The sequence below is a fragment of the Grus americana genome, chromosome 9 (genome assembly GCF_028858705.1).
Source record: "Grus americana isolate bGruAme1 chromosome 9, bGruAme1.mat, whole genome shotgun sequence".
NCBI lineage: Eukaryota > Metazoa > Chordata > Aves > Gruiformes > Gruidae > Grus > Grus americana.
Window position 1 is genome coordinate 26,611,787 of NC_072860.1, and position 13,769 is coordinate 26,625,555.

The window sequence follows — 13,769 nt, forward strand, 5'->3', positions numbered from 1 at the left end:
GGTGCTGAGCATCACATCTAAGATTTTTTTATATATATATTTTTAATATTTTATAGCATATATATCCCTCAAGTTAGGTTCTACTGCAAACCACAAAACTACCCTAGATTTAACATGAGCACAGGGATTACGGACAATCAAGGAATGTAAGTCAGCTGCTTTTATGATCTGACTAAATATAATTAACCATCTTGAAGTCACAACCACCTAAGTAAGATGATAACATAGTTGTGAGGGTTCTCCATCGCTCCCCAACATAATGGAATATGACTACAATATGTTTTAAGGAATTCCTGGTGACAGCAGTTTGGGCCATACAGACAGTTATATAATTTTGAAAAGCTGAAGTGAATCGAGTGTGGTTGAGATCACGCGCATGAATTGAGCTTGTCAGGCTGGCTATTGCCACTTTTGTGTGCAACTCCGCTACTTCACCACAGGCAAGTAATTTTACAACTACGTACTTAAATTCTTGGATCTTTTTCTTATCAAGGGCAAAAATGAAAACATTTAGAATATAAAAATAATAACTGAATAATCATAGTATTATTTAATATTTATATTGTTTACCAAGTTAATATATTAAGAAATCTGTTTAGCCCATCCCTATAATTAACATATTAAGAAATAAAAATGTTTCCAGCTATTCTAATTGATAAAGGAGACTGAAAAAGTTGTTTCTGCTCTTCTTGCAAGTAGTCATGCCAATGATTAACAGGAGAAACCCACATTTTACAACACTGCATTCTGTTAAAACTTGATAGCCAACAGAACTGTTTCCTAATTTTCTAACTGTGCTTATTACTTGATCCATTGTTTGAATTATGAAAAAAAGTTACCAACGTGCTCATTTATCTAGTAAAGATCTTTCAAAATACGGACAGCCCTTTTGAAAGTGAAACTAAGGCGGCAGCAGGCAGACATTTGTTGAAAAGAAGAAAACATGCCTGGGCACGCTTAACATAGCTGTCACACTAAAATCTAAAAATTCTCAGAACAGACCACCAGGAAACCTCTGGAATTCTTTGCCTCAGTTATCTTCCTCTAGCTCACAGGCTTGAATTCATGAGAGGAGAGGGAGAAAAGTAGGGGGAGGGGAAAAAAAGAAAAAATAAATCCTCTATTTAGTTGAGAAGATAACCAAAATGGACGTCAACACCAAGACATTGGTGACGCTGGCGGACAGCTAACAAAGAACGAAACAGCCACAGAAGTTGAGTAATCACAGTATGAAGCATCAGCTATCCACCAAGTATTTTGGGAAGGCTCTACACTCAGTGCAAGAACTCTAAATGGAATTATGAACCCGATTTCAGTTTCTGCATCGTGTGAGAAGTCTCCTATGTCAGACTGAAGTTCTCTTTGGGATGCTGGCACACCACTGGTAACAGAGGTAGTCAACCCAAACACCCCATAATGAACACACATTTAAATAACGGTTTCTACCAAATGTCTCAGCTTGGTTACCAGAAAACAATTATTGGTACATTCTCATAGAGAACACAGGTTTATCTGTGAAGAAATTTCTAAGCAATAAAGTTACCCAACAGCTGTGGCAACTAATGAGAAACCTTGCTTGACAGCAGGCTACAAAGGTACAAAACAAGGGCAAGAGCCACTCTCATTTGAAAGCCATGTCCTCTAGTAAGACATGAGGAATAACTTGAAGGAACTTGGAAGCTGGAGATTTCCACCTTCCTTTGCACAGCTGCACTCTCGAGGAGGTGAATTATCTCAGTACCATGATGATTAAGATGCTTTCTAAATTTAAATTTCTATTGTGCCTAAGTAAAGAGCAAAAACTTTAAAGCAAGTAAATTGTAAAAGCCTTCAAAAACCAGCGTAAGAAGTGCTCATAATAAAACTAACCATTTGACATCAACAACTGGGTTGAGGAGACTATGAGAGGGTGAAGCAGCAGCGCAAAGACGTGAGCCAGGAGCGCCTGGACACACATGCCTGCTGTGTGCAAGCTCCTGAGGGCACAGCGGGTGGATGGATGCCCATAGACGTCAGATAAACCAAGAGAAGCTGCGAGATCTATCACTACTTCATGCTATGAGGCTGCCAAGTCAAGGGACTCTCTAGGAGTTCTGTGCATTTCAGTAGAAGTTATACTTGCATCCTAGGAGTATTTTAGGAATGCCATACATTTAATGTAAGACATTTATTAAAGGCAGAACTCAAAGGTCAGTCTCTGCTGCACGCATGCTCCTCTGGATTCACGTTAAAACCAAATTCTCATTAGGACTAGCACATCTCTAGCAATGCAGGCAGCTCACCTAAGTAGCCACACTCCACTGCTGTAATTTCCTAGAGCAAATTTGTGAAGGGCAAGGATTTCACCTCCCATGTAGCCCTCAGAAGGTGGGACAATAAAATCCCTAAACTCTATCACCTCATTTCTTAGAGCTACTACTATTTTCTCTAAAATTACACACTCATTTCTTAAAACAGCTCATCCTCTCAGAGCAGAAAGCTTTTAATCCGAGTTTATCCAGTATTTTCTGGCATATAAAGATCTGAATTTTAAACAAGGTTATCAAGCTGCTTGATAAAGGAAATTTTGCCCTACTCATTAAGCTGCCTTTCTACAACCCTTGTCACTGCCTCGAACCAGGGCGCTGCTTTTCACTTCTGCAGTACCTCCTGCCTGTTGCCCTTGGCAGACAGCAGCATTATGTTGCTGGAACTGGAAATTAGGGAGTTTCAGAACACAGCCGTCAGATTGTGTTTTAAAATTCTGGTGCGAAATGAGACAGGGCTAGCAAAAGCCTTTGACATTGAAAGATTACTGACAGCAACCTTAAAACTCTGCATGAAGAAAGAAACAATACTTTTTTCTTCGGTTGTGAAGACTTGCCTGCATTATGACTAGTTGTTTCTGGAGAACCTACAGAGAAAGATGTTTGCTTACCAATTACTGCCACCTCTCACCCCAGAAAATTGGGGAAAAAATAACTTTTGAAGAGAGTGTCTTGCAACACAATGATTTTTGTCAACTAAACTGTTAACACAACATTTGCAGATCTACTTGGTTAGCACTCCACAGAACAATTATGGCAGCAAGTGGGTAAAAACAATTTTCCAGAATTTTGGGTTGTCACTTCATTTCGGGTGTCTTAATCTGAAGCTTTAAAATGAAGCACTGAAAACTTCGGGCTAGATTAGCAAGATCCTGTACCACCTAACAAACTGGACCAACTTTTGAGTGTTAAAAACCACACCTCAAGACAACTTTTGAAGCACAGTAATAGCACCAGCACATTAAAATATGTATTGTAATAAGGGAATTTTGTAGTTTGGAATCCAGTAGATGGAAGTGTACTGCACCCTGGGGGGGGAGTACTGGGCAGCTTGGGTGGTTTTTGAGGGGAATTTGCTGTTGTGTTTCACTTTTTGGAGGGGTTTTTGGTAGTGGAGCTCTTCAACACTAGTCAAATTCAAAAGCGGAGTAATGTAACAATTAACTGAATTGAAATTTACATTCACTTTTGCTCATGAGGAATAGTTTGAGAGAAAACACTGCCTACAAGATGCAATACTATATATTGGTAAAGCCTTCCATGTTCTTCCACATGGCTGAGCAACTTGGTGAGGCATAACCTTAGAGAGCAGGACATGCTATTGGTCTTACTTTCCCACTTCAGCTGTTGCAAGTAGAACACAAGAAATCTTCTGAACCCTTTAGGGAACTTCCAACATACTTTATCAATTGAATCCAGGCTGAAAGATCACACATTTTGTCAATATCAGTAAATTAGACAAATCCTTTATATAAGCTTTTCTTTTGGTTTACATTGTCTCCACCTTTGAGGTGCTGGGCAGAAGGAAAGCCTTCTTACTTCAAGTTGTACAAAGGAAACCTATTGCAAACAGGGAGCATCTCCTGGATATTTTCCTCTCATAAAAAAAAGTTTCCTGAAGTTTGAGTGTTTGGATTTACCCCCTCTTAGCTAGATGTCAAATCCACCTAGCTGTGGTTCTGCATCAATACAATAGCTTCATTTCAGAATTCTTTTGCTACCAGCATTTGGAGTAATGAAAAGTAAAATAAGCCTAGCTCCTACAGTCTGTGCAGTTTCTAATTCCTGCCCTGCAACAGAAGTGTTACAGTATTTGGACAGAAAGCTGTCGGCTGCGGTTATGGTCAGAACAGGTAATTCTGTTTCAGAATTACATTAAACTATCACAAACATTTAGGTATGACAACTGTGGCTATAATATTGGTATTTTTAAGGCAATCACAGCTTTTTAAAATTCAGAATAATATTTTACTAGTTTCACTGTAATGGCAGCATACTTTTGATAACATACTAGCTTTTAAGGCTTTTTAAACAGCCATAAAAAGTTCTGAGTCCAAAATCTTTGAGTGATGGATGGGTATCAGCAGGACATACGGTAATCCTGAGCATAACACCTATTACAGCACAATTACAACAATCTTGTAACTTCTTAATGCTGTTGAAATGTATATTCAATTTGCTTACTAAATTAACTGATTAAGTGAAGTACAGTTTGCAACTTATGGTATTACATAATTGTTTCATTTAAGTGATATGCAAATGAAGACAGCGGTCAGAACATCCTTTCATTTAACTTTGTCAAGCATCACAAGATTAACGGTGGTATGCACGTATTAAAAAAAGATTTCATGAAAACATGTTGAATTTTAGATTAAAATGGTTTAAGCATGAACGTTTGTTCCCAATAAAAAGGGCTATTTGAGTTATTAGGACAATTCATACCACACTGAACTTCAAAACAATAGGGTTTTCTTTATATGCAGCAGGTGATCAACCTGCTTGTCCTTTACGCACTGAACTGAAGCAAACAGTTGAGTTGCAGCCAGCATATCCAGAACACTGAGAAAAGAGAACGTGCAGTTGTAACGGCCACCTCCAACTCAAATTTTTGTGGAGGATTACAGTAGCTGTAGGGAAAATCTGTTATCGTTTGTCCTAGTGAAGAAAATCAATCTTGATCAATCCAAACTATAACCCAATTTCAATTCTTCACCTTTTAATATGGAAAGCTAGACAGAACCAACCAAGGCAAACTTCATCAAATAATAGTAAAGCTTAGAAATGTTAATCTTATAGAGCACAGCTATACTTCAATTTCTTTCAAGTGGCAAAAATGTGGACAAGAGATTTCACAAGTATTTCACCAGCTACAGGAGTTGAAAATACAGCACACACAACTTCTTAGCATCACCAGCATAAGGAGGAGCAATGGCTTCTGCAGCCAGGAAAATGAAACCAGTGGCACTAAGCATTTGCTTGAATGAGAAACCACATTACAACATTTAGAGAATTTTTACTATAAATTTATTTTTCTACAGAGATGTAAAAGATAGAAAATCCAAGACTAAATTTGGGAAATTCCAATTACCATTTTTCCTTCCTCCGTCTTTTATTCTAGCCCACTTCTGAACACTGACATTAGAACTAGCACTAATACTAAATTACTGCTAATAAGGTTCAGGCTCTTTGCTGCTGCAGCTCCAATTCTACCTGTTTGTTTGACAGAACTTGTAACTGCTGCAAAAGGCCATCGGGAGTAAAATTAGAGGTAAAGTAGTAATGAATATCAGCCTGGCATATCACTTGATAAGTGCTAGTTTAGAAGTTGTAGAATTCTTAGTTTCTGCATCTGACACTAGTTGCCTCACAAAATTATTTTTCCCAAATATTTTGTGTAATCAGTTTCTTGATAATATAAAGGCACCCAAACTGTGTTACCATCTTTTATAAGCCACTAGGCAGCAATGTGAGACAAGTTTCCATTTCCCTGTGTACTACTTGCACTGTTTTCAACACCTCTCCCATTTTTTATTTTTCTTATATTGGACTAGCATGACAGTGCTCACACTTCACTTTTTTTTACTTTATCAAAATAATAGCTCTCACTTTTTAAACAGGAATACAGTAAGGAACAGCAAAAAAGTGCTAAATTTATGTATCTCCAATTTTCAATTTGACTTTCTTTTGACAGTGTACTCATACTTCCCTCTTCAAGTATGGTTTAAACTATGAATTCTAATTCTACATATGTGGGCCTTGGAAGTTATGGATAACCAATATTCCTGTAACCTCCTCCTCCTCCTGGAAATGTGACTGTAATATAGCTCTTGTTGTAAGCCACAATAGTTGTTTGGGTTCCCCCCCAATTCCATTTATTGCTGCTTTTACTTAATGCTTGCAATCATATCTCATTCTACCCTTGAATTTTACCAGATGGCAAACATACAGGAGAAAATATATCGACTATACAACTTCATGCTCTGCCCTCCAAGAACAGTGTTAGAAGCTAGGTGGGAAATCAAGAAAGTCAAATAATAAACGCGCATACACAAATCTACAAGGCCACTACTGCCCAAAGATGAGGAAAAAACTTGGAATTAGCCTGTTATACAACATTCAGTTGTTTGCACAAAACTACTATTCTGCATTCTGGAAATAATTTAAAAGTAGCCTTTGTCAAGCTGTTTGCACATCTGCCTAATTTTAGAAGCTTTCTTAAGGACATTCTTGTATTTATTACAAGAATACAAATCGAGTGCAAATCTAGAGTCACTTTGGAATCTAAGTCAGTTATTGTCAAACTCAACCTATGATGTTTGTCTGAATATTATTTGTACATTCTAATTTAACTATTTAATTGAGCGCTCTCAATCACACACTGCCCCTAGAAAAGTGCTCTTCTTCACTTACCCTATTTCCCTATTCTTCTGAAGAAAGCTTAATAAACATTGGTTACAATGTTACATTGCAATTTGCAAAATAAAAATCATGTGAATCACCAATGTAAGTTTTCTGATAATGTGACAATTCATTTTGAAACTGCACAGACATATTAGCATATCTTATGCTGCTCTGTACTCACTTCAGCATAAAGCGTAATATTTAAACAGTGAAATTGATTCTGTACTCTATGAATCAGTGTGAGGTTTCTATTTTTACATAATATTTTACTTAAAGAATCTGATTTTACTTAATTATATTGCTTTAATTCTTCCTACCACTTCAGCTCAGCTGTCCTTGACCTTTCTAGAACAAACCTCTCTTCACCACCAGTGCCAGCAGCCTAGATCTCCATGTATAATCCCAGTAGAGCTTTTCAGCTTGTGCTCCAGTCAGTGCTTTAGCTCAAATGTTGGTGTGCCTCATTAGGAAAGCAGACCTCAACAATCAGGAACTTCTGGTTTATCTCAAAGTGAGAAGAAAATCTGTTCTCCCTCATTTCCTCTCCAATACACTGAAAGAGCGACTCCTACATTACTTCCACAAAGCAGCAGGTGAAAAACTTGACTAAACTTCCTTTCTGGCAACATAATCTTGCCATAGGATAAGACTTAGTGCATTACAAAATGCCGTTCCAATCAGTTACAAAAATACATACCTATAAAAATCACTGTAGTTGTTTATATTTGCTTAAGGTTACATGAGAATATTTTAATTAAGTCTATCAAATATATTTAAATGAAATACAACTGTAATTAGTACAAAATTTTCTTAAGTTTCAATTTGTTTGAAAGAAAACAGCTTCTAAAGTAAATTGAAATCAAGTCACTGAAGTCTGCTCCCATGATACTGTCTTAGTAGAAAATTAATTCAAAGTCTTGTGCCATTTATTGCCATTTCTACAATATTCATCTGCAAAGTTGCTGAATGGGAGTTACCTATGAAACTCCACTTTCCTTTTAAAAAGCTTGTATAGACTATACTTCTCTTACCTCAAAAGACTGCAAAAGGCAATTTTAGCAGGCGTTAACAGTTGCTGTCCACAGCCAGTTTGCTTTGCTCGCCAGACATGCCTGCCCTCCGATGTCCAGACCTGACATCCCTTCAAGTTCTCCCCATTTATTTAATAATTCCTTAGAGGCAAACTAGCCAGGATAAAGAGGCTGACATTTTTTTCTGGCCTCACAGTTAACCTGTTCAGAGGGGTCACTACTAAGCAACAGCAAACATACTTACCTGCGTTTTGCCCAGCCCAGCCAGAGCACAGAACCCACACAAGTTTTCTGTACACATACATCGATGTTCCAAGTAAGTCCTTCAAGAAAAGCTAAGTAATTTTATTTGTTGTTCTGTACAGACATACAAGTTACTGAAGCTGGGGCACTAGGTGTGGAAAACAGAAAAATAGCAGCAAGATGCTGGATTTTACCACAGTGCTTAGCATACTCTCTTTTCCTCTAAGCGACAAGATGCAGTTTTTCCTGTTGCAATTTCAGGCTGTGGCAAGCTCATTGAAAATGCCCTGAACAGTTGTCTATTCCTAATGTACTAAAAGCATACAGGAATTTATTAAAAACATGAAATATATAGTGTTAGAACTTAAGGACCACAAAAGTCACAAACTCCTGTTAAATGTTGGCAACATCCCATTTTAACTAAAGCCATTTTTAAACAAGATTTTCTTCAATTAGCTAGTTCAGGCACAGAATTTGTAATGCTTCCAGAACTACTCAATTAGTCTTACATATTCTGTTTTTCCACAGGTGTTTTTTGTAATGTTACTCATAAAAGTCATCAGTAGTTTGATTTTCAGTATAGCATCACCACAAGTACTTGCATCACACCCTACCCAACTTTTAAAAACAATTCAGTCTGGCCTAAGCTTTTAAATTTTATCCTAAAAGGAACCAAAATCTGCTATGTCAGAAAAAGACTGCAAAATAGGGGGTAAAGTGGGAAGAAGAAACAAAAAAAAAATAAAGCAGTCTTCTGAAAAGCAAGTATTTTCCACTAAGTAATGCTAAATATGCTAGCAAGATATAATCAAGTATCTGAAGGTTTTGTTACTACATGTAGGATATGTTCTCTTACAACTTTTTCTTTAGGACTAACTAGTGAATATTCTGTCACACACCAAAACCAGCATTTGATAATCCTTAATTAACATTTTTGCCCAGAATCTGTATTACAAGTGAAATATTTTAATTACACCCCATTGACATAGTGAAAAAAATCAAAGAGATTTATAACTTACTTTAAATGAGAAGTTACTCTGACTCAATAGCAACTTAAACTACATTAGTTTGGCTATAACCAGAGAAGAGCAAAAGCTAAATAAATCTGTTTACTTATCCCTCTAATTTTAAATAATTTGAAAAATATTAGGGAAAAAGGGCAACTCTCATAATAGTAGTTCACAACCTTAGCCTTCTGACATGGTCTCATTTACTTCTAACTATAATTTTTAGTATTTGGGTTTTGAAGTTCTGCTGTCATTATGTGGAAAATTTTGCTACATTTCCCAACTGCAAAGTACTCAACTTTGAATCGCCAAATCAGTAGATTTCACTTTAAAAAGGCGCAAAATCTTATGTGCAAAGAGAAGGGACCTTGCCTCAGTCAGAAAGAGTAAAAAAATCTCAGTACAGCTTCCTCTGCTGTTGGTGATAATACATTACCCACAAAGAGTCTAGTGGAACGAAAGAAGAGGAAAAAAAAAATTATGGTGGGAACGATTGCTTTATGCCTTAATATTGGTTATACCTCCCCCTTATTTCCACTGTACAGGTGGAAAGCATGAAACTCAAGAATTTAGGAAAAGGTAAGTTCTCATGGGTAAGTTTCTGGAAACAATTAAATTGGAGAAGAAAACAAATCACATTTTTTGGGAAAAAATAAAATAAATATAAAAAGCTTAGCAATACTCCCTCCCAAATGTTCTCTTCCCCTTCTCCCAGCAGTAAAAGTGCATGCTTTCTATTAGTAGACTTCAGATATCTCTGCACCATAATTTCTGCCTAGCTTAATCTTTGACTCTGCATTCTCTCCCTTTTAGAAGTTTTGTTAAAATGATACTTAAGAACAACTGTATAGAAAAAAAAAGTGTATTTACTACAGTTGTTTTGTTGGAGGTACTTCTCACTCCATCTTGAAACAGAAAATACAGAATAAAGTGTTGGAGGGAATAATTAATTGGCATAGAGACTTTAAAACAGATATATCCTCTTTTTGTGGGTGTAACTGTAAAAAAAAGGAGTGCACGAAAAGCCTTGAGGAAGTGAAGCAAGCACAGCGACCTATCTAGAATTTTTATTTTTTTTTTTAGAGGGGAACTAGAAGCTCCTTTGACAAAAACAGGCCTAAAATAAAGTCTGTTGAAAATTTTTAGTCCTTGGGAGGCTCCCACTGCTCACTAATTTTCTAGGCCATGATCCTTCAGAGTAGATTTGGGACCTACTAGCAATAGTAGTGAAATAATTACAGGTAATTGCAGATACAGTTACTCAATTGAATTAATATCTAAATACCTCCATCAAGTACTTTCACTCAATTTACGTGTCAACTAATTGTTTGGCACATAGCAAAATTCTCCATTATTATTAAAAAACTGGAAAAAAATTAGTGTGGTTCTCCTCAGCCTGTCTTCTAAACAGCAAACAGATGCCAGCAAGCATTATAAAGTCAAACATGAATATAAATGATATTATATTGACAAATTCTATGATTATTTTTACAGTATGGGTTATAAATTATAGCTTTTAAAAACATAGCTTGAATTGGCTATAAACCTGCCATTCTTTGAATCCTCTACAGTTGTTAAACAAGTGTAAACATAAAGTACACTTCATGTGTTTTTTCTTGCACTCAATTTTTATGCACAGTTAATTTTTATATACATACTTCTCCAGTAAAACCACATCTATATGTAAGAGCCATAGATAACAGTAGAATCATTAAGATTTAAGTTAATATTGATGCAATTTTATCTAAAGCATAAACAAGTTGCTGAATCTCTGCCACGCTTAAGCAGCACAATAATATTGGGGTTTAAGGTTTATTTTACTACACCAATATTTACGTGCTGCTAGGGCGGAACAAGTATGACAACTCTTCTATTCATCCACATGTCAGGAACACAAATTTGTTAATAGAAAAATTTATATTAGTATCTTCAACTGTTTATCTTCCTTAAATTTCTAAAGCAGCAAATAATGATTCGCATCTTTATTAGAGCATGCAAACCATGATGTGCTGCTAGAGTACTTTAAGGCCTCAAATATAAGACTTAAAACCTAGACGGTATCTTTTTTTATAACCATAACTGGAAATATTGCTTTACTTAAAATTGTTTTTATTCATACACCAACCTGTAAAATTAAGAACCTGTTATGGTCCAGATCAATTCCATGGCTTCGAAGAAGAATACCAACATCTTTGAATGTCTTTTTCTTTCCATTGATGTGGTAGACAGAAGAATTATCTCTATAAGCAGTTCTAGATACACAAAAATTGCTGTTAGGAATGACTTCATAATCATCTCCTTCCTGTTTTGAGGAAAAACAAAGCCAGAAAAACAATCACTGTATCACAGGTTTACCTCATATTTCACAATTAAGCACAGAAGTTTTATCATGTTCAGGTTTCAAGTCAACTGCACTCTGGGTCTAGTAGAAGTGGGAACTGTCTTAAAGCTGCATATCTCAAAAAAGAGAGAAAAAAACAAAAAAGAACTTGAGAACTGGACAAAAATACCCCAAATCATTTAAACTGAATGGTCTTCATATTACACCTCTCTCACCTCTAATACAAGCTATTGCTTTGAAAATACTTAATTTATTGTCTTTACCACTGCTTCAAATCACAAAGGAAAAAAGCCTACTTCAAAGTTAAAGTGGCTGTGCTATTACACCCTTTACATTTTAGATTAGGAAGTCTTGAATGACTTAACTACTGTTTGCATTTTAAACTCCTCTTTTATAGTGCTAGGAAAAAGAGTTAGTTTTAGCTGAGCAGATCTAAAGAGAAACTGTAGAAGATAAAAAAAGCAAAACATTAAAGATGTGACAAATATGACATCATCAGCTTCAAAGATATCTTAGTCTTCCCTACAAAGCAGCAACTAAAATCAAGCTGGTACTATACTTTAAAAAGTTAAAATTGATGCATGCTTCTTGTAAGGACTTCAACTGGCCTACCACTTTCCCAGATTAACCCCCAAGAGCATAATCAAATTGGTATCTAATATATGCAGAAGTTTTTTAGATCATAAAGTTAGCTTCTAGATGTTAATACAAAGTGGAAAAAAAAGAAAAAAATTTAATAATATTTTAATCTGGTTATTATAAATACAAGCAAAAGGTATGTGTGTATGTCTATCATGTCAAAGAAAAAAATCTTTTAAAATAGTTCTTTCAAAGGGTGTGTATATATTGCCACTTTATTAACACAATTTTTGAAATTTCAATGTAAATTTCCCACTATTTTGACTGACCCCAAACTCAACAGTTGATACTAGAATGTATGCACAAAAATTAAAGTGTCCAGAAGTTTTTATCAATATATGAAGTGGCAAGCATTTTTTTTTTTAATTTGCCAACACTTTCTATTTAATTCAAACAAAATATCAGGTTCAGAAATATTTAGTGGTAGGATCTGAGGTCAAGAATTTTTGATTAAAAATCTGTTTTAAAATTGCAGGCATGTTTACAGTATATAAAGTATAAATAAGAAAGTTTCAGATTGATTATATATTTTTCTAAATTTAGGTAACACAAAATAGGTTCCAATTAGTTTGAAAAGTTTTGCTTAAATAGGTTTTCTTATGCTCATATTGTAAATTTAAGAATATATAACATATCCAGACTTATACATTTTTAGGGGTCCTATTAATTTCAGAAAGAAGTTTTATTACTTGAGGTAAAAGAGATTACAACTCTAAAACAACTTCTTAAAATTATTACTACATATTTCTAAATAGTTTAAAAAAGGACATGCATCAGATATTAGCCTTGCAGAAAATAAAAAAAGAAACCCTAGTAATATTTTAAGAACTGCAGTATTGAACAGAGGAATTTTTAAAGCTAATTAACTTTGAATTGATGTTTTACATCCCAAAGGTAAACTAATCATGCTATGAAGTTTTCCCCAGCTCAAACTAAAATAACCAAATATTAAAAGTTTTCAAATCCTTAAAGAAAAAAAAAGTCTCCGCTGTTCTGAATAGAAGCATACATACCTTGTCAATGATCTTTTGGAAGTGGACTTCCACAGAACAACTCTGGATGTCCGTATGTTCGTCAGAATTATGGATCAGCACAGAGAGTTTTTTGGATCTGATTTTTTGTGCTCGATACCCAAACACAAAAAGCATCGAATCAATGACATTGGATTTCCCACTGCCATTTGGCCCAATAATACATGAAAAACGCTGCATAATAGATGGGAAAAAAGTGATATTCAAGGGAAATAGATCCTGGTCAGTGTACATCACCCATTTGATTTGTGAACAGTTTAAAACACAATTATTTCTAGCGCATGAAACTGCAGACTATTTGATAGCTTAGTTTTTACTGCCAAAGGTAGAGCAGTACAACTTATTTAAGAAAAAACCACACCTCAATTCAGCTCAGCTTTCTAAATTTTAACTTGTTAACTCAAAGCGATACTGCATTTAGCAAGCACGTTCACAAGGAAAGTTTCATGATTAGCCACGTAAGTCTCTTGTGGGCACTAAAAAATATTCTCATTCTTCTAACACACCCCTAAAAGTTCTGCAGTAAACGAAATAAAGAGAGAAGAGTAGGTTTTTAAGGTTTACTGATAAATTAAAATTGTACGGTATCAGAAAGTTGCACTTAACTGTTTTTCTCCACTATCCAATAATGAAAATTTAGAATATCATTATATAAGTAATTCTAGAACTTAAATATTTTTCAGTTATTTTGAGGTATGCTTACATGAAGATACAGGAAGCAACACTAACACACAGCGAAGTCTTACCTTCATTTAAAAAATGCTTAAGGT

The 13,769-nt window shown here is 35.3% G+C and overlaps 1 protein-coding gene across 6 annotated transcripts in view; it reads right to left on the reverse strand.

The window, feature by feature from the left end:
- The window catches only part of SMC4 (structural maintenance of chromosomes 4), a 39,609-nt gene that overhangs the window by 22,053 nt on the left and 3,787 nt on the right, over positions 1 to 13,769 (reverse strand). For 5 of the 6 annotated variants that reach the window (XM_054835310.1, XM_054835314.1, XM_054835312.1 and 2 more), the window contains exons 4-5: positions 12,982 to 13,173; positions 11,114 to 11,290 (exon numbers count right to left, since the gene is read on the reverse strand). In XM_054835310.1, coding sequence (XP_054691285.1) covers positions 11,114 to 11,290; positions 12,982 to 13,173 — 369 coding nt within the window. Of the gene's footprint in view, positions 1 to 11,113; positions 11,291 to 11,343; positions 12,046 to 12,981; positions 13,174 to 13,769 lie in introns of those variants that run through there. The other variant, XM_054835316.1, reaches the window with a different exon arrangement.